Raw genomic sequence first — 20,892 nt, 5'->3', positions numbered from 1 at the left:
TACCACCTCACTGTAGTATTCTGTAGGAGCTTCACTGGAGGGACATGGGGACATAAAGACACTGTACTGCAGGACAGGTCAGTGGGGTTTGAGAGGTTATTAAGCCATGTCACTTGAAGTGTCATCTGTTCCAGGGAACATAATGTTATATATTGGGTCTGCTAGTCCTTCAAGAGGTCTCCAGGTCTACATGTACCGTGACAGTATGCCAACCAAGGCTTCTCAAACCTTCTCATTTCAGCAACCACCTCATAGAATCACATCAGAGGTCTGACTGAGTGCTGGCATTTCCTCGCTACATATAGAGAACTTGATATGTTTCTGTAGAAGCGTCCTGGCTTTTCCACTAGGGATGCTAATTTTGAAAAATGTTCTTAACCGATAACCGACCCTCGTTAAGCGATTATTAACCGTTAACAGATATTGGTTGACGGGAGTCTCCAGTTCACCGTCCGGGAGCGTTAACTTAGCAGCCACGCTGCTGAGTGTAGTGTCGCGGACATGCAGCCACTTTCCCAGTAAAAGTCTCCACCGCACATTTGGTTTAGTTTAGCAGGTTGTCAGCTGTGTGTCTGCCCGGTGGAACAATACTTTGTCTGCCCGGCATAACTTTAGCGAGCGGCCAACAAACAGTGTGTGTATTTGTGCTACGTTAGCAGCTCTAGCATTGCCGGAGGCTTCGTGCTCGCTGCCGTACACGTAGTCAGCATAACTTTAGCGAGTTTCCAACAGACTGTGTGTGTGTGTTGGCGGTGAGTGTGAGGTTGTTGGTGGCGTACTAGCTGTGAACGTAAGTGTAGCAATGTGTGTACAGTTTATTTGTCGGTGAATAAATGCTACGAAACTACAACTCCGCTCAAGCGAGCGTCTTAAGGTGGGCTGTTAAGGTGGACCAGCTTTTCTCCTTAAAGTGACGAGCCACTCCTCTGAGCCGCTCAGCTTTTGAGTTAATTATTAACATTTCTTTTAACCTTTTTAACCGATAGCGTTAATTGGTTAAAACGGTTAATGTCGGTTAACGGTTAAACGGTTAATTATGCACATCCCTAATTTCCACTGGACATCACTTGGGACCTCAGACAGAAGCTCATGACTCTTATGTAGTCATTGCGACCTCTGCACAGATTATGTATGTTCAAGCCCCAGAAAAAAGCTGGTGTTTTTCTCAAAAATATGTCAAAGTACAACTTAGAGAAGCAGATACCTATAACATGTCCAAACTCAATGAAGAGTGTTCTAATGTGCCACCAAAAACAATATTCCTTCCTGTGTGTAGTGAAGTAGATTCTTAAATCACTCAAGGTATGTAAAGTTGATTAAAGGGGACCTTTTATGCTTTTATGCTTTTCCCCCTCTCCTTTAGTGTGTTGTATAGTTTTTGTGTGCATGTAAAAGGTCTGCAAAGTTACAAAGCCCAAAGTCCAGGCCAAAGGGAGTTCCTCTCCCCCACAGAAACACTGCTCCCGAACTGTCTGAAACGCACCGCTTGAAGACCTGCCTTTTCTTAAGTAACTTGGTGATGTCACCAAGTAACATATTTGCATAACGGCTTTTTTTGGCACGCCCTCAAACAAAGCTAGTTAGAGCAGAGATGGAGCGGAGTCCAAAGAGTTTGGTTTGGTTGACCAGCTGACCAATCAGAGCAGACTGGGCTTTTCTGAGGTCTTCAGATATAGTGGTGTAGAAAGCCGCACCAATATTTACACCAGAAGAATCCTTTAAGGGCTCTACAGAATTGGATTTAGGCCTAAACCTTCTCCCAAGGCTCTGATGCTAACCGTTTCATAAAGAGACACTTTTCATTGACCATTGATGTTGGTGCAGCAGATTGTTGTCTCGTGAAGGCCTCCCCCTGGGTTTCTAGTTTCAATAAGGACCCATCTGGACTAATGACCAGTTCATCAGCAGTAGACATGGTTGAGTTGTTTGTTCTGTTAAAACAACACGGTTTCAAACCAAAAACTAGGTTTAACACCGTGTTGCCTAATGCTTATTATTTTAGGCTTTAACGAAATTAATCTGTGGGCTAAGAGGGAATTTATCATATATATAGTTTCTGCATGTCAGACAAGCATGGTAATTGTGAATGCACTGAATGAGAGCAATTCTCTACAATGTTAGATCACCACCATATGCAATCAATTATAGTGATGAGTATCAAAAAGCTAATGATATAAATCTCAGTGTTTTGGGTTAGCACGTCACTAATTCTCTTATTTTTCTTACATGAAAGATCTCTTTGCTTACTTTAGTAGAGGAACCATCACACATCAGTTTCAGGGGCATTAACATGTTAAAGGGACTGTTTGTAACTTCTTACACGTATAAATCATTGCTGGTCGGTGTCCCATGCGCGCTCGCGTGTGGCATCGCTGTTCAGACTCAGACTCCAACACAAACTACACGGAAGCACCAAAACCTCTTGGTTGTATCTAGTGAAGCCCGTCTGTTAAACAGAGTTGGCCGCGGTCGGAGGACGCGGGGGAGACCGTAGCTTTGGTCTCCAGGACCGGAGTCTCTGCTGTACTCTGCTCCTCTGCCTGCTTGCCTTCACTCACACACCGCGCTCGTTCTCGCTCTCTCGCTCTCAGAAGAGTTAGTAGCTCTGAGAATATCTAGTGAATGTACAGTGGACGTTTGTGCAGAAATAACTGCTGCAGCTCCTCCAGACCAACAGAGGTTTCCGTGTCTTGTGAAGTGACGGGGCTCCGCAGCGAGTTACGTTATCGTCTTCGACCAAAACTCCGATGTCTCCCCTGTTCCCTCCTGCCGCGGTCGGGAGGCTGAGGCAGGAAAAGCCAACACTAGGATCAGCATTGATTCATGGAGAGACCTTCATCTGGTCAGCTAACATTACTGCCAAGCAGCTGAAATATAGAGTGATATTGTGGTTTTAGCTGAGGTGTGTCGCCTCACTGTTTTGACGGATGCTCGCTCACATTCAGGTAGCACGGTCACAAGGGCGAGCGCGAGCAACAGGACGCTGACTTTTGTTGACTTAACAGCCACAGGTGTCGCTGTTACAACCAATTTCTGATTCTTACAAACAGTCCCTTTAAAGGTCCCATATCATGCTCATTTCCAGGTTCATACTTGTATTTTGGGTTTCTACTAGAACATGTTTACATGCTGTAATGTTCAAAAAACACATTATTTTTCTCAACATGTCTGTCTGAATATACCTGTACTCACCCTCTGTCTGAAACGTTCCTTTTTAGCGCCTGTCTCTTTAAGACGCCTGAAAAAGCCCAGTCTGCTCGGATTGGCTGGAGAGAAAAATATGGTGCACCTCTTCAAAGGTGGTCCCCAAGTTGTGGGCGGTATATTCTAATGAGGCTACATGTGACATAGGAAGGGCTCCAGGTCTGATTGGCTTGTTGAATTACATGTTTTCTGATCTAGGCAGGCCACAAAAAACTGATTGTGTTGTCGTGTAATTCGCAGTTTGTTGGTTGCTACGCACTGCAGATGCCCAAATGTAAGTGCACAAGCACTGTTTTTTCATAATATGTCCCTTAGCTTCACCATTTCTCAACCCAGACATAAACATTTCCTATAATTTACAGTCAATCTTAGAAAAGCATGACTCATAGCTTTATTAGTGAGAATCTTCCCACTGATACCTGAAAGTACAGTCACACGTCAGTATATGCTCTGACGCTGTCCATCAGCTTTAACTCACTTCCTCTGATGCAGATGTAATGAAGAAAGTCAATACAAATTGATAGAAACATGCTTCACACACAGACTTTTTATTTCAACATGTTTGACTACACTTTGAGCTTCCTTTCATTGAAAACATGTTTAATCAAGGTGGTTTTATCAACTCAAGATCTCACAATGGATCCACTTCACGTGTTTGGCTTTCTGAGAAGTGTGTCTGTTGTTTCCTGTGGTGTATTTAAAGGGACTGTTTGTAAGAATCAGAAATGTCTTGTTAACAGCGACACCTGTGGGCGTTAAATCAACGAAAGTCAGCGTTCTGTTGCTCGCGCTTGTGCTCGCTCTACATAGACATGAACGAGCATCGCTCAACACAGTGAGGAGACACACGTCAGCTAAAAGCACAATATCACTCTATATTTCAGCTGCTTGACAGTAATGTTAGCTGACCAGACGAAGGTCTCTCCATGAATCAATGCTGATCCTAGAGTTGGCTTTTCCTGCCTCAGCCTCCCGACCGCGGCCGGAGGGAACAGGGGAGACACCGGAGTTTTGGTCGGAGACGACAACGTTTCTCTCTGAGGAGCCCCGTCACTTCATAAGACACGGGAAACCTCTGTTGGTCTGGAGGAGCTGCAGCAGTTATTTCTGCACAAACGTCCACTGAACATTCACTAGATATTCTCAGAGCTAAACTAACTCTTCTGCAGTGTGGAGTGTGCGCGCAAGCACGTGAGGTGGAGCGAGAGAGCGAGAACGAACGCGGTGTGTGAGTGAAGGCAAGCAGAGGAGCAGAGTACAGCAGAGACTCCGGTCCTGGAGACCAAAGCTACGGTCTCCCCCGCGTCCTCTGACCGCGGCCAACACTGTTTAACAGACGGGCTTCACTAGATACAACTTTGTGGTTTTGGTGCTTCCGTATAGTTTGTGTTGGAGTCTTGTCTGAACAGTGAAGCCATGCACCTAAAAGCGTCCGACTGCACATACTGTATGTGGACTGCATCTGCGTACACAGACACCCAGTGTAGTATGTACAGAACCACTTGAGCATCCCATGTCTGCGTCTGTTTTTCAGCTATTACTGTTTAGATTAGATTCAATTTGATTGTCATTGCACAGAGTACAGGTAAGGCAACAAAATGCAGTTCAACATCTAACCAGAAGTGCAAAAAGCAGTAGTGCAGAGTAATGTAGAGACACAGTATATACAGAATGAACAGTATATAGAATAAATATAGAATGTAGAATAAATGGTGAAGGGTAGATATGAATCAATTGATGTATATACTGTTTAACATGTGTTTGTTGTTATCGGGGATTGTTACATATAATCCCAATTGTTTATTTTACCTTTTTTCTGACTCCATCCTTTCCTGTGTGTTTACAGGACGTGGGCACAGACAGTTCCGGGTCGCGTGGAGTTCTTCTCCAGCGAGGGCTCCAACACCGACCTACCCATTCCTATAGTGGCTCTGAGGAATGTGGATGACTCGTACCCACCGCAGAAAAAGTCCTTCATGATGCTCAAGTACATGCATGACCATTACCTGGACAAGTACGAGTGGTTTATGAGGGCCGACGATGACGTCTACATCAAGAGTGAGAAGCTGGAGGGCTTCCTGCGCAGCCTCAACAGCAGCGAAGCCATCTTCCTGGGTCAAACAGGCATGGGAGCCCGGGACGAGCTGGGGAAGCTGGCCCTGGAGCCCGGGGAGAACTTCTGCATGGGGGGGCCAGGGGTCATCATGAGCCGCGAGGTCCTCAAGAGAATGGTGCCCCACATCCGAGAGTGTCTACAGGAGATGTACACCACCCATGAAGACGTGGAGGTGGGCCGGTGTGTCAGGAGGTTTGCCGGGGTCCAGTGTGTCTGGTCCTATGAGGTAAGATGGTTTCATTTTGTTTTCATAACTTATTTTGTTTTTATGTCATTGGCTCCAAAACAGACACATTTCAGGACACATAACCCGTTCAGATACAAGACTTAAGGACCCTAATAGAGACAGCTCTTGAGCATTGAGTTGTAAACTGTCCACACCAGAAGTTTTCAGATGGAGGTGCAGGAGAGTTGAAGGGGCGAGCAGGGAGAGAGTGATGTGAGGTGAAAGGGACAGGTGCATGTTGGTGTTCTAAAAACATTTGAAAGTTAGTTATTGTGGTTCGGCCCACTTACCAGCATGGAGGCATTTAAGGTGCTTTAAAACCCTCAAAATTCATACTGCTTCACAGAGTCATAACTCAGATCTGAACGCACAGACATGATGCACAACATGCGTGACGCTACAGTAGGAATGCTCATTTTGAAAAAATGTCCTAACCGATAACCGACCCTCGTTAACCGATTATTAACCGTTAACCGACAAGATTTGTGCCTCGCATGCAGCGGTGTACCAGCTACAGGAGCACAACAGATATTGGTTGACGGGAGTCCCCAGTTCACCGTCCGGGAGCGTTAACTTAGCAGCTACGATGCTGCGTGTAGTGTCGCAGACATGCAGTCACTTTCCCAGTAAAAGTCTCCACCGCACATTTAGTTTAGATTAGCAGGTTGTCAGCTGTGTGTCTGCCCGGCATAACGATACTCTGTCTGCCTGGCGTAACTTTAATGTCCAACAGTGTGTGTATTTGTGCTACGTTAGCAGCTCTAGCATTGCCGGAGGCTTCATAACTTTAGTGAGTTTCCAACAGACCGTGTGTGTGTGTTGGTGGTGAGTGTGAGGTTGTTGGTGGCGTTCTAGCTGAGAACGTAGGTGTAGCAGTGTGTGTACAGTTTATTTGTCGCTGAATAAATACCAAACGCTACGAAACTACAACTCCTCCGCTCCGCTCAAGCGAGCCAGAGACCGGAGCCAACTTCCTGTATCCTGCAACTCCGGCTCCGCCTCTTAAGGTGGGCTGTTAAGGTGGACCAGCTTTTCTCCTTAAAGAGACGAGCCGCTCCTCTGAGCCGCTCAGCTTTTGAGTTAATTATTAACATTTCTTTTAACCGTTTTAACCGATAGCGTTAATCAGTTAAAATGCTTAATGTCGGTTAACGGTTAAACGGTTAATTATGGACATCCCTACGTTACTGTCTGTGCTGATCTGTGCGTGACATGCGGCATGTGTGTAAATTTGACCGGCAAAAAAAGGCAGACATCTGAGACCGATCAACCGGGCACTGGTCACGGCTGGTGCTTCTCCAGTTTTAACGTTTGTTTTCCCGCTGGGTAGATTTGTGATTTCTCTGTTTCATTGAATTATGACCATCATAAGGTTGCACTGATCCTTGTTTCTGTGTGTTGGCCCCTGACCTGTGGGCTGACCTTTGACCTGACTGGGTTTCCAGTATAGCATTCCATTGGCTGGTTAGTACACTGTCCTGCCTGCACTGTTGTGTGATGTTTACACAACAAGGTTTTGTATTGTTTAGATAGTGGCACACAGGTATATTAGGTTCAAGTGGTTTGATCACGCACACAATACTCACTGCTGAGACACACAATCACAAACACCAATATTCAATTCACATTAATCTGCGTAGGGGGTCACGGGTGGAAATAAACTGGCATGTTCAGTTCAAAGAGTAAAGTGAATATGCTGTGAGTGTAGGTGTGAAAAAGAAGCGCTCCCCACTTCACACTAACTGTAGTTCAGTTGTGTTATTGAACAGGCGGTTGAACTGGTTGCCTGCTGGATTGTGTGTCATTCGGTCATTGTTGAGACTTGTCACTTGTGCGAGTGTTGTTATTGTAGGCCATGAGAAAAGTTATTAAAACAACACCACTAACCAAATCAGCCCACCACAGCGGCCCCATGTTGGGACAGAGTTCTGAAGAAATGCTGCAGCCTCGTCATCAGAGGAGTGTGTGTTCACTCCAACCGGCCTGTTCTCTGACATGTCTAGACATGGCTGTGCCATAGACCTGTTGCTCATTATGGCCGGTGTTCACATGACTCAGAGCCCTTTGTACAGTAATGAAATGAATGAGATGATGAGAGTGAACAGATCTGATCTGTGAATGATAAAGGGTGTCTTCATCATGTGCTCAGCTTGGGTTTTTCTGTCAGATACAAGGAGGAAACGGAGTGGTGATGCACAATTCACTTTTTTTTTTATGTCCTTAAATGCAGACTTCAAGGTAAATCTCTGAAATGTTGTAGTGGTAGTCATAGGAGATGTAGTAGTGGATAAACAGTATGTAGTACAAACTATTTTACTAATTGTCAAATTATCTATACAGACATAAGGATGACCAACATTTGGGGCAAAGAAAATGTCTTCATCCTTTTGACTAAAGTTTACAGTTGAGATAGAATGCAGTGTTTTCCTACATAGAGCTAAATATGGTGCACCGCACCAGTTTGACCACTCCCATCACAGAATCACTAATAATATGAATCCATCATGGAATGTCAAATTGACTCATGAAGATGAGAAACAGAGCTGCTACCACAGATATTGGTGAAGACCAGATTGACGAGGCTGAATAGACATTTTTTTGCTGTATTCCCCCTTACAGTATAAATCGAGTCCTTTCTGACAGATGACTTACTAAACGTGTTAAATCAGAATAATCGATATGAGAGCCATGACAGCAATGCTCTCACAGCGTGCCTCTAATAGACAACACATTCCCAGCCTGTTAAGCCTGGACACACCAGGAACGTCAGGAGCGTGTGTCGGCTGCAATACCTGTTTTGTTTTTTTCCGGCGTCCGTGTTAACAGGTTAGAGCAGCCACACTGCCCGCGTCAAACGCGCATCTCAGCCTCGTCTCTTCTAGAGAATAGATCATTTTTGACGCGTGCCGCACGCATCTCACAGCAGCAATAGACAGTGAAAGTGATCTATTGACAGTATATTGACATCATACCAGCAAGATTACTACAGTTTCGATGTCTATCTGTAGAATATTTTACGGAGATGAAAAAAAAGTAAAGACTTATTTTTAAATCAACATTTCCTGCTTTCATTTTGAAATTAAAGCCCTCAAACGTTTTCTTCTGTGGACAGAATTCCTTCATTTGTTAACACGAGGCTTTTATTCTGAAAAATGTGCCGGACAGTGTTCTAGAACATGCAGTGACTTGGAGAGTTCCATGAATGAATATAGTATGGAGTTTTAATTGTGGATTATTACTATTATTTACAAATTACCACACGTTTCTTAACCTTTCTCTGTCTAAAATAAATATAAATGATATTTATAATGAAATGAAATGGCCATTAAAACGCAAACTCTATGTAGAAAGAAAGGGCTGACAGCAGCAACTGCAGCAGCAGAAACGCAGCTGGTGTAAACACCCGACGCGTGAATCACGCAGCTGCCAGGCAGCCGCCACGCGCTCCTGACGTTCCCTGGGCGTTAGCCTCTGTGTCACATCACTTATATGAAGCCTGTAGTCCACGGTGCTCTCAGCCTGTGGCTCTACCAACATCTTTTCAGTTTTTTCCCTTAATATGCTCAGGCTCTCAGTTAAAACTGTGTCGGTGTGAAAGGTTCCTGTCCATCAGGTTAGACAAAAAAAACTACATTTTAGTTCTGCCATGGCAGCTCAGAAAGTGCACAGAGTTGATGAAATCCAACAACAGAAATGTATAAGTACTTAAAGATTTCCTTAAAATACAAGGGAAAGAGGGGCCTGTTTTGACCAGCTAATAGCTCAATATGATTCAGTTCAGTGACGTGTGGTTCACCTAAACAGACACATGGCCATCAAAATGATCTTCTTGCCTCTGACTATTGACCACTGTGAACATGATGGACAGCTCCAGCAACAAGGCTAGCAGAGGGTGGCGGGTCTGCCACAGTGCAACTGTAGAGGCCTCATATTTCCCAGCATGTGCTATATGAGTTTGTTGCCATGGTAGCCATGTCCCGATGTAGTGATGGAGAGTTGTTGTGGAAGAAACAGTTTCCTCTCAAACACGAGAGGAGCAGCAGCTTGACAAAAAGAGTTCTATATATAGAACAACAGAATGATACTTTTGGTTCTGGCGCTAGAGCGTGGTAAAAAAGCCTTACAGGACGAAGGAGCCTATCCCAGCATGCATTGGACCAGAGGCATTTAGAGGGAGGCAGGCAACCTTGGATTTGGTGCTGGTCTGTTAAGCTTTGTTTATGATCAAGTGAGACACTATGGAGTCAGATCAGTCTCCATATTAATGAATGCACACAGAAGGATTCACAAATGTGTTTTGTGATTTATATATAATTACTCTATCCACAAAAACAAAGAGATACAGCAACTGGACTGAAGGTTTCATCCATGATGTTGAAGTAGAGACTATTTGACTGCTATCTGACAGCTGGCTAATGCTAATGCTAGCTAATGTTGGCTAACGCTAGCTGGCTGATGTTAGCTTGGCTATATGTTTGTTTGCCAGATGATAAATGTGTTTGTCAGCTGAATGAGGTCTGGTTTACTGTGTAACATTTTGGTTTTGGTTTCAGTCTACGTCGAGGGTAGCAGCACTATAGCAGTCAGGGCAAAGTCACAATATCATCTGGCAAACAAACACATAGCTAACGTTAGCTAGCGTTAGCCAGCTGTCACATCACTAATATATCAAACTAATACATGCTGGTCAAGTCTCCTCTGACAAAATCATTAATTGTAACATCAACACTGAAAGTCAAGGCATTGATTCCTCATGACAGCTTTAGCTAGCAAGTTAGCTACTTACCAACTTAGCTAATGTCAAATAGAAAAACACCAGTTGCCTGGTTGGTCTTTACTTAAACATCGTGGATGAAACCTTGAATCCAGTCGCTGTATCCTTTTGGATTCTTTTGGGGATCTTTGTAGACTTATCTGCCCACGTTTGATCGTCTCAACACTTAGCTGGGGTGCACAAGTTAAATGTTTGGACCATTTAGACAAAGCTAGCTGTCCTCTCTATACATCCATGTAGCTATCTGACTACTTTCCGCATTCATCCTGTGCATGACGTAAATCATACTCTCGAGGGGACATGCTCATGTGATTGGCTTGGATTGATTTTATATGTGGATTTTTTTTACATTTATATACAACAATAACTATTTTTTGGAGAGAGTCATTTATATATGATTTTATATATATTTTATGTACTATACCACAAAATACATTTGTGAATCCTTAATATTGAGACTGATCTGATCCAATATTCACTTTGTTTTAACTCTGTTTTTCATCTTGTGTCACTGATGACCTGGACAATTGGAAAATCGCACGTTTCTCCCTCAATTCTTTTGAAAACACAATTGCAAAATACTGTATGCCGTATTCAGATTCACGATGCATATTGCTGGACTGCATATTGCTGGACCGTGTTAAGCCGTGTTAAGAGTTTTGGATTGATTTATCCCTGATTCAATCCTCCCGACAATCGGAGGAGAAATCTGGTCTGGGACCTTGGTCGGTACCGATGTTTGGCCCAGATTACCTGGTAATGTGAGGGGTTTACAGATCCAGTCTTGAACCTCCTGAACTGTTTACAGACTCATTGGGGCCATCCCAATAATACCAAACATGGTTCATATGTAGGAGTTAAAACCTGGATGATTACGTGAGTGCTTTCCGTGAGGGACCAAAATAGCCGATGAGAGAAACAAGCTGAAGCAGCCGACGGTGCTGCCATGCATTGGTGAACGTTCTAGCCATTGAGGCTAACGTTAGCTAGCGTACTACTGTTGACAGGTATTAAAACTGACATACAGATTTGTTTAGCCCTCTGCTTTTGCTTTTTTCTCACTGCAAAGCATTACTACTGCAAGGTGTTACACCACATCAGTCTCCGTTTTGTTTAAATCTGCTTCCCCATGAGATTACGTGAGATCACGTGAAATGGTGCATAGCTCTCTCTGGCACGATAATCCTAAAAAATATCCTGTAGTGTGTGATGCTTAATCATTTTCCAATTGTGTGCACTATTTGAGATTAGAGAGAACCCCTGTGAGGTTTCTCAAGGGTTTCCGCCAGTGTGTTGCTAGTAGCCCTCCGGCTTAAGCATCAGGGATTTTTTTTAATTTAAAGAGAGAGAGAGAGTGTGGAGAGAGAGAGAAGAGAGAGCGAGAGAGAGAAGAGAGAGCGAGAGAGAGAGAGAGAGAGAGAGAGAGAGAGAGAGAGGATATGAAGTTAGCAGTAACATTGTAGCTGTGAGTGTAGCAGTGTAGTGTCTGTACAGTTTAGGCTGTCAGTGAATAAATGCTACAACTCCTCAAGACCCAAGCCAAGTACTTGTGTCTTGCTCACCAGCCACCTGCTGATTAAAGTGAAGGAGGTTAGCCCTGAAGTTAGCGACAACTTTGGCTCAGGCTCACTTAAGGTGGACTGACCTTTTAATAAAAATAAATCAAAAAACTTTTCTGGTGGAACCCTGTTCTCCTTATTTGTGTGATGCAACCTGATTTCAAAATCGGTTAGGATTGTAAAAGTCCTGTAGTCTGAGCCCGGCTTCATAGAGTACACGCTGAGGAGAACGGCGACCCATCAGTCGTTTTTCTTTTTTCTGGTGTCAGCTTTCAGAGGGCCTATTTTTTCTAGCTCAGCAGTCAGACGTGCTCATGCTGGACCACGACACAGGAAGTCAGCCACCCACACTCATGAGTGATGCCTCAACCTGCTCTTATCTCTGAATGTTGCTCAACCCATCATTCTCAAACTTCACTGCACTACAGCAGCGAGTAGAAGAGGTACTCTGTGGTGCTGAAAGTACCAGTACCAGAGTTCTTCTTTGGGGATCAGATGCTGTCTAATTTTAGATTTTGTTTCATCAAGTTGTCTCAGTTTGTTAAACGGAATAAGGTTTTTTTAGGTGAATGAAATATTTGTTTTAGTTTTTCAGCACAATGCTGAGCAGTCTTATTATGATGACATCATGATTTTAATAATGTCTGCTGTATGTGTACTGTATGTGTCTGTCTTCTGCCGTCGTATGTAGCAGTATGTTGTGAGCCTCGTGTATTTTCAGACATCCTGTGGCCACCGCTCTGTGTGTTTCTTCTATGTTACTCCCCAGCAGTGCCTTTGCATCATGTTAGAAGTAGGCCCCACGATGTTTACACTCACCATTCAAAAATAAACCGAAATGGAAGGTCAGAGTGCTGAATTAGCAGGAATTACAGCTCTGCAGCATGAAGTGCAGGCTGTGTGTGGCTGCAGCAGCAGTCAACTGTTATGCAGGATGGTGACATTTTGGGAGATTTATAGGTCTAGTAGCAACCGCTGAATCCTGTAAAAGTCTTCATTGCTGTGGGTGGGCTTTTTCTGATTAAGCTCTATTTTCTGTCATAGTTTAGTCTTCTTCCAGTGCATAGCCCTGGCACCTTCCCCTGTACAAACGCAAATGTGTTTCCTCATTGGCCGTTGCTCTTTCAAAAATGAAAAGGCGGGGAACAGACCTTTATGCAAATGTGCCCATCCAGTGCAACGCGTTCGTTTCTCGCTTAAAATGTTTTCAGAAGTAGATTTTGGTGGATCGTTTAGACATAATAACAGAAAGTTCACGAGCAGGCCGCCATGTTGTTTCGTGTTTGAAACGGCGAGCAGAGAACCAGGAACCAATCAGGTGCATTCAACAATAGGGGTACGTCACCGCTTGAACGGCGAGTTGAGTGGAGCAGCGTCCACTAGTGTCCTCACCGTCCCGGTGGACATGTAGCGCTGGATTTAACATTATAGACATGACCACTGTTTATTTGTAGAACAATTTAGCCACAAATTCACAGACTGACCGTACACGGTCCAGACAGATACTCGGTTTGGACCGAGTCTTGTTCTGCACGCTTATGGCAGGCAAGCTCCTTCTTTAAACTTTCCGTGTCTGTCTCATGTCCGATACCTGAGTCCCATTCACATAAAAGTCCCGATGGCAATCTGACGAGGTCAGACCTGGAACATTTCTGTAACACTTTCAACACGGCACACATCTCTACTGCATCAGATGGTTAAAGACACTATATGCATGTCTTGGTCTAGTAGAAGAGCAATGTAATAGATGTATCACTTTTAATGTTAATGTATCACAATTAACATCCCTTAATCACAAAGAAAAACATTATTTCAAATGAATAAACCAGGAACTGAAAAATGTTCTTAACCGATAACCAACCATCGTTAACCGATTATTAACCGTTAACCGACAAGATCTGTGCCTCGCATGCAGCGGTGTACCAGCTGCAGGAGCACAACAGATATTGGTTGATGGGAGTCTTCAGTTCACCGTCCGGGAGCGTTAACTTAGCAGCTACGATGCTGCGTGTAGTGTCGCGGACATGCAGCCACTTTCCCAGTAAAAGTCTCCACCACACATTTAGTTTAGTTTAGCAGGTTGTCAGCTGTGTTTCTGCCCAGCATAACTTTAGCGAGTGTCCTACAAACAGTGTATGTATTTGTGCTACGTTAGCAGCTCTAGCATTGCCGGAGGCTTCGTGCTCGCCGCCGCCACACGCAGTCTGCGTAACTTTAGTGAGTTTCCAACAGACCGTGTGTGTGTGTGTGTTGGCGGTGAGTGTGAGGTTGTTGGTGGCGTTCTAGCTGTGAACGTAGGTGTAGCAGTGTGTGTACAGTTTATTTGTCGGTGAATAAATGCTACGAAACTACAACTCCTCCGCTCCACTCAAGAGAGCTGGAGACCGGAGCCGACTTCCTGTATCCCTTTAACCGATAGCGTTAATCGGTTAAAATGCTTAATGTCGTTTAACGGTTAAACAGTTAATTATGGACATCCCAACCAGGAAGTGAAGGAAATGAATCCATTTTAAGTTGTTGAGGAGATTCTTTTCATCGGATAAGTCTAAAAAACGTAATGTAAAGAATAAAACAATTCTATCTCTGTTCCATGTTGCTCCAGTCAGAGTGATTCTGTTTCTGTACTACTACTACTACTACTACTACTACTACTACTACTACTACAAATAAAGGACGGTTCAGGAAGCTGTAGTGACAAGAGAGGTCCGGCATTGGACTGCCCTATCAGAGGCTATGCTGCCCTGACTGACGTTCGGTCCGTCCTGACAACATGCATTGGAAGTAGTAACAAGCTTCAGGGGATTCAGTTCAGATGTATTTTTACTATTACTGCACACTAACCCTTAAGCTCATGCTCCAGAGTATGCTACCTCTATATTTCACTGAACATACTGAGAAATATGAGTATGAGAAATACAGCCTTGGATCTTAAATCTTAAAATTACCACAAATATGATTTATGATATCTGATCAAAAAAATAAATGAAAAAGACTAAAGCATCAGCCCCTGCCTTACCTGAATGTCACAGGTCTGAGGCCTGCTGTGGCCTGCTTACCGTATGGGGTAATAATGTTGTTGAGGTGAGCAGTAGCCTACTTTCCACAGAAGCACTGATTCCATCCCCACCCTGTATGCCAGCTCACAAACAAGCTCCACACAGCTAATAATGGGAATCACAAGGCTGCGCTGCTGAGAGCTATGAGTCCACCTCCTAATCCTAATTTCTCCTGAGTGGCCTGCAGGGCTGCCAAACCTGAGGCCGGCCCTCTCACTTTGCACTGCTGCAGGCAGCTTTCATCCAACAGCAGCACCATTGTACTCTCAACCATACTGCCTCTTTTCTTAAGGATTAACTGCATTCCCACTTATCCTTTACTATCTCAATCTAATTCTGACATATTAACTGGCCTCTCTTCATATCTAATCTGATAAATGCGTCTGTCTGACTATTGGCTGCTTCCTCGTAAATCTTAGTTACGCAAAGAGTGGTAGAAGCAGTGGTATATTTATACAGTATGCATTCAAGCACACAGAGCCTATATATTATGTAGAGCTGAGACATCTGGAATATTTCCATTCAATGGAATGGTACTGCCTTTCATGCTATAGTGGTATGCACAAGCAACCACATGTAAAAATTCAGCAATAATAAGTTCTGTTGTAGCTTCCTAACACGAACAACACAAAGTATCTAGAGTGTCTACAGACACTCTAGATACTTTGTGTTGTTTGGCGTGCCACGTTGACTGTGTCTGTTTCATTGTGCTCATATCTTGTGGCGAGTGTCAGGTTTACAAAGTGTTGAATGACCTGTGTTCAGGGAAATAAAAGTGTCTGTTGTGAAGTTCCAGACCCAAAGCTAAATCTTTTGTCTAACAGGACTCACATGAAAACAGAGACTATATGAGCATCTACCTGGCGCCGCACACACCGGCTGTGACCGCTCCATCCTCCTCACGGCAATTGTCTCATTAACGTTATGGTTCCCTTATAGCACTGGGTTTAAAGGGGACATATGGTGCTCATTTTCAGGTTCATACTTTTATTTTGTGTTTCTACTAGAACATGTTTACATACTTTAATGTTTAAAAACCCCACTATTTTCCTAATGATGTCTGCTTGAATATACCTGTATTTACCCTCTGTCTGAAATGCTCCATTTTAGTACATTTCAATGGAATTGCAATGGAATTGCAATGGAATTGCGTTGCTAGGCAACAGCTTGGCTCCATGTTTACATCCTGTCAGCTGATGTCATTCACATACAATGCAACGGGAAATAAACTGGGACACATTTAGAATGTTTACATTTAAAACTTTGAAATGGTCTAAATGTTGTCGATTTGTGACATCACAAATGGACAGAAATCCTAATGGCTTGTTTCAAAAGCTCAGTTTCTGAATACGGGCTGTGTGTATTTCTCTGTGGATTAAGCGTTTTGATACTTTCACAGTATTTATATAGAACTTAAACCTGCTTTATAATATAAAAGCCATAAAAATGAAACTTTTTATAATATGGGACCTTTAAATCTGAAATATTGCCAAAGAGGTGCGTTTGCTTTTCGCTTCGACACCAAATCCTCTGCCATCTCTCGGTCTGTCAACTCTCTCTCGTCCCGTGTGTGTGAAATATGACACCTGCTGCTCTCAGCTGACTCCTTAAGATGCGTTCACTATCAGATTGAAGCGTCCGTCGTCCAACTATCTATTGATAACGCTGATACGCCAAAATGAACTAAATGGGTTTTATTTCTCTAAAAAACAAACTAAATGAGGGTGGAGGCGGTGGGTACGTAATGTAATCAGTGTGTGCCCGACCACCGTGTAACACCTACTACCGCGGCAAGCCTACTTGGTGACTGTGACTTGGAACACTCACACTAGCAATCCTCACAGGAAAAACGTAAGTGAGTTTCAGGATAAGAATAAGAAAATGTTCTCGCATGAGGCCCTTTGTGTCTGGTTCTTGAAAAGCCTTGCTCCAGGCCAGTTCCCTCATCCCAGGCTGAGGTTAACTCTGCTGGGCCAGCCTGGCCCTTGTCACTGCAGTGCAAGCCAGGCTCCTCCTCTGTGTCCAGCCCACTGCCAACTCATGCTCCTGCTTTCCTTTTTTACACCACCTCCTCCTTTTTTTCCTCTCTAATTGTATGCTTACCAACTCTGCCAGGGCTGTTGAAGCAGAATGCTGACATTTTTTTCTCTTTCCTCTTCTCCATTCACAAAGCCACAGTTTTCACTTTTATACAAAGGTTAGTTATATAAAACTGGTTAACTGGACTGTTTGACTCTTTTCTTTACCCCATTTACACTTCCTCTGTATTGATTGGCTAGATCAGATCCACTAGAAAGCCAAGTGTAATTGCAACCAAGAAATAAAGAAGACAAAATATAGTCCAGCTGGTCCCCCCACAACATCAGGGGGATATTGGAGACACATTATTTGTTGGCAAGGTGTAAAAAATAAAATGAAATCAAAAAGTCTTAATAATCCATTTGCAACATAAAAGCATGGGGGGAAAAATGCAATTAAGCATGTAGTCCATTTATTGGAGTCATTGGTGTGTTTCCGTTTTTGTTGCTGGTTAGTTGTTAGGTAGCATAGTTTAACTGCTTCTTTTTCTTCTTGCATTTTTTTGGAAGGTGAGGGCAGTGAGACTTCAGTAAATTTGGCTGTGAAAGAACACATCGACTCATATCTGATATGACATACAAGGAATGATAAGTATGAATGGTGCCTTTGTCATGTTTGTAGCTCTGCACTGCCAAGAGACAGCCTGTGTCTTCTTAATCCGTCCATGACTACAGTCAGCTTCCAGTTCTGTCTAGAGGAGACACATTTAGTGTATGTGTTGCCCATCTATGAAATTTCATATTGAATTCAACCCATTGCAGCAGTATGGAAAAAAGCTCTTCTCTCTTGTCCCTCAGACCTTTGTTCTCTTCCAGTTTGACTTTCTGCTTTCTTCCTCTCCTGTCTCTCAGAAGCCTTCTCCTCTCTCCTGTCTGCTCGGCCAAAGCTGCTGGCATTTACTGGCACTCTAAAGCTCCTCCACTGTAGGCCTTAGTCATGCTCCCGGGGCTCCTCCTCCTTCCTCCCAACATTTTCTTTTTCTTTCTCCCTTCTTCGACTCTGACAAAGCAAACTCTGGCAAGAATTAAACTCTAGGGGAGTGTGGGGAGAATTGTGTAGAATGTAAAGACATAAAAACAGGCAATTTAAGGACACTAAGACATAGCTTTCATTCCAAAAATATGAATAAAGACGTTTCAAACCCCATATCAGTCCGATCCATGATAGTCCGATACAGTAGACGCCTTGCAGGGACATTAAGGCCTGGCGTGGTATGGGGTTTGCTCATCACAACATCTCCAAGTTTAGCCCAGAAGTGTGTTGATCAAGCCATTCTGGTAAATGGGCTTATTAAAACCCTGGCCAGCAGCCCAATGGGAGGGCCAGACTCTCTCTGCCATCTGCTGACTGCAGAGTCAGCCTCTGCCCACAACCAAGTTCAGTTTCAGCCTACAAAGTGTATTCTTGTTTCATATTCCTGTGTGTGTGTGTACTGTATATAGAGATGGGGTTCACAGAAAGCTGTATTTCCCAAATGAAGCAGTAGCTATACAGATCAATGATTTTAATGCCTTTTAAACTGATGATCTGTTCATTTCCTGTATGATTTAATGATTTTTCCATCGGCTGTTGCAAAGGCTAGATCTACTGTATAACAGCTGGTTCCTACTGGCCACAGTCTAGATTATTAAACCGAGCGTTCGCCTGTCAGATGAGCAGCCTAACAACTCTTGTGTGGTTAAACAGGCTTGTATTGTTCTGGCATTTTAGCTTTGCTTTCAGTTTGCGTCATTTGTTTTTGCTTTAGGATTTCTTTTTCCTTCCATCCAACAATTTCTGTTGAGATAGTGAGCTCACACCGAAGGCTAAACCTGATTCTGGTTCTTTGTGAAGCTCACAGTGATGTGGAAAGATGCATTAGGCCCCGGTCAGACAGAGACATGACGCCGTAGGCGCGGCCGCTTTGTCGGGCAAAACAGCATCGCGCCTGTGGAGCGGGGCTGCTTGTGCAACCCGGTGATCAAATTTGATTAACAGGGGGAAAAAAGGATTCAAGCAGACATCAAGCTCTTGTTGTTGCTGTGCTATTGGATGAGGAGGGGAAAAAGACCATAAAAAGAGGTTTTGGGTTCATTAATATCAACCTTTGCCATTGTCCCACTGTTCCTACCACATCTACCGGCATCCAAACAGGAAGGAAATGGTAGTAAAGCCCGTCTCTTGCTTGATTTGACCAGTGGTGTTTACTTAATTACCATTTTACAATTCCGTTCACGTCAACATCTAAGGTCACCTTCACAAGCCATAGTCCGTTTGGTTAGTCCGATTCAGAGTGAAATTTATTTTTGGTTAATTTTCTATTAAGTCTGGTTGGGTTTCTCAGTGCACAAATTAAAACGGACCAAATAAAAAACCATGATTTGCTGAGGGGCGTGTGTGAAGAAGTGAACTCATTATTTTCATCTGAAATCGTAGACTTTGATACATTGCTGTCACAGTTTTTTCTCTTTGACTGAGCACTGATCTACTGTGTGCATGAATCCCTTCTCATCCAGTTTATCTCAAATGACTTTCTAAACATTATTTATTAACTATGTTTGTGGACTTTATTTACCGTATTCTGTGTATTCTCTTCGGCCCAGATGTCAAGCAAGCATCAGACATCTGTAGAGATCCAAGTTAGTCCTCTCCCACTCATGTTAACCTGTCGTTTACCTGTGTCCAGGGTCTGAAATTAACACCTGCCAAATACAGGTAAATTGCTGTTGGTGACGGGTAAAATCGTCAGGCCATCTGCCACTTTGGCAGACAGGGAAAACGCTAGTGGTGGGAATAGAGAACAGGTTCTACGTTGTCCGATTCCTTGGAATCTCATGCCTTCGTGACTATCGATTCATCTTATTGATGCTTTCCAACAGTTCCACATGCACAATGACGCATACGCACGCTGTATCATGTTTTAGTTTGTTTGGGACTGGCAGAGAGAAAAAGAAGCGCTCAACAGCATGGCGCAACAGCGCATTTTTGGTATGGCGGAATTTCCTTTCATTTGACTCTGAACTATGATCGCTTCATCATTTAACTACACTTTTTTTTCGATAAGCATTTGAAAGGTCACTAGTCTGTTGTCATTTTATTGCCAATACATTATGTTCTTGTAGAAATGCTTGCAGACTGGCCAGGCAGGCAGTTATCTCTCAGTGTTTGGTGTTAAGGGGAGGATTAGCCCCTTCACTTTGGTTAATTGGACTGAGCAGCTGACAGCTTACTCCTGGCTCGGCCCGGCTGCCATTACTCCTCATTATGTGTTTCTGTGTCAATCTTTTAATGTCAAGGGCCCTACAACAATATGGTGCACCCGCAGTGAGCTCAACCACATCTTTTAAAAGCTCTTTGAACCCAAACTGATTAATCAACCTGAAGTTCGTCTTCAGCTGCTCGGCTCTCACAAATGCCAGTAAAACTGAAAACACAGTTAGCCTGCTAGCCGTCAGCAATCATTTAACTGTATTACCCATTCCTGTAACATGACTGATAACACCTTTAGGTTCTGGAATTTGTCTCATGCATTCCCATTTTTCCCTGCTCCTTAATTGTTCTATCAAGATAAGATCAGATCATCCTTTATTAGTCCCACATTGGGGATATTTGCAGTCTTACAGCAGCAAAGGAGACAGTGCAACAACAAGAGGCATCAGTAAAAAAATTATATATATAATAAATAAGTAAGTAAACAGTACAGATATAATAAGTAAACAGTAAAGAAATACAAAATATAATAGTAGACAGACTCAAGGATTGAGTCCACATTTGCACAATATTGATATTGCACAGTTTAGTATACATTGATATTGCACATGAATGAATATTTTTTTTTAGTTGTTGGTGGTTGCATTCTACTGGGAGCAGCGTTGTGTATTACATCCCCAAAGTGCCAT

The 20,892-nt window shown here is 43.4% G+C and overlaps 1 protein-coding gene across 1 annotated transcript in view; it reads left to right on the top strand.

Moving 5' to 3' along the window:
* chsy1 (chondroitin sulfate synthase 1) overlaps positions 1 to 20,892 on the top strand; it is a 70,718-nt gene that overhangs the window by 1,241 nt on the left and 48,585 nt on the right. The window contains exon 2 of the mRNA XM_037796032.1: positions 5,051 to 5,546. Coding sequence (XP_037651960.1) covers positions 5,051 to 5,546 — 496 coding nt within the window. The remainder of the gene's footprint in view (positions 1 to 5,050; positions 5,547 to 20,892) is intronic.

The sequence above is a fragment of the Sebastes umbrosus genome, chromosome 2 (assembly GCF_015220745.1).
Source record: "Sebastes umbrosus isolate fSebUmb1 chromosome 2, fSebUmb1.pri, whole genome shotgun sequence".
NCBI lineage: Eukaryota > Metazoa > Chordata > Actinopteri > Perciformes > Sebastidae > Sebastes > Sebastes umbrosus.
Note: the sequence above shows the minus strand (reverse complement) of the source record. Positions and strands in the feature narration are given on the sequence as shown.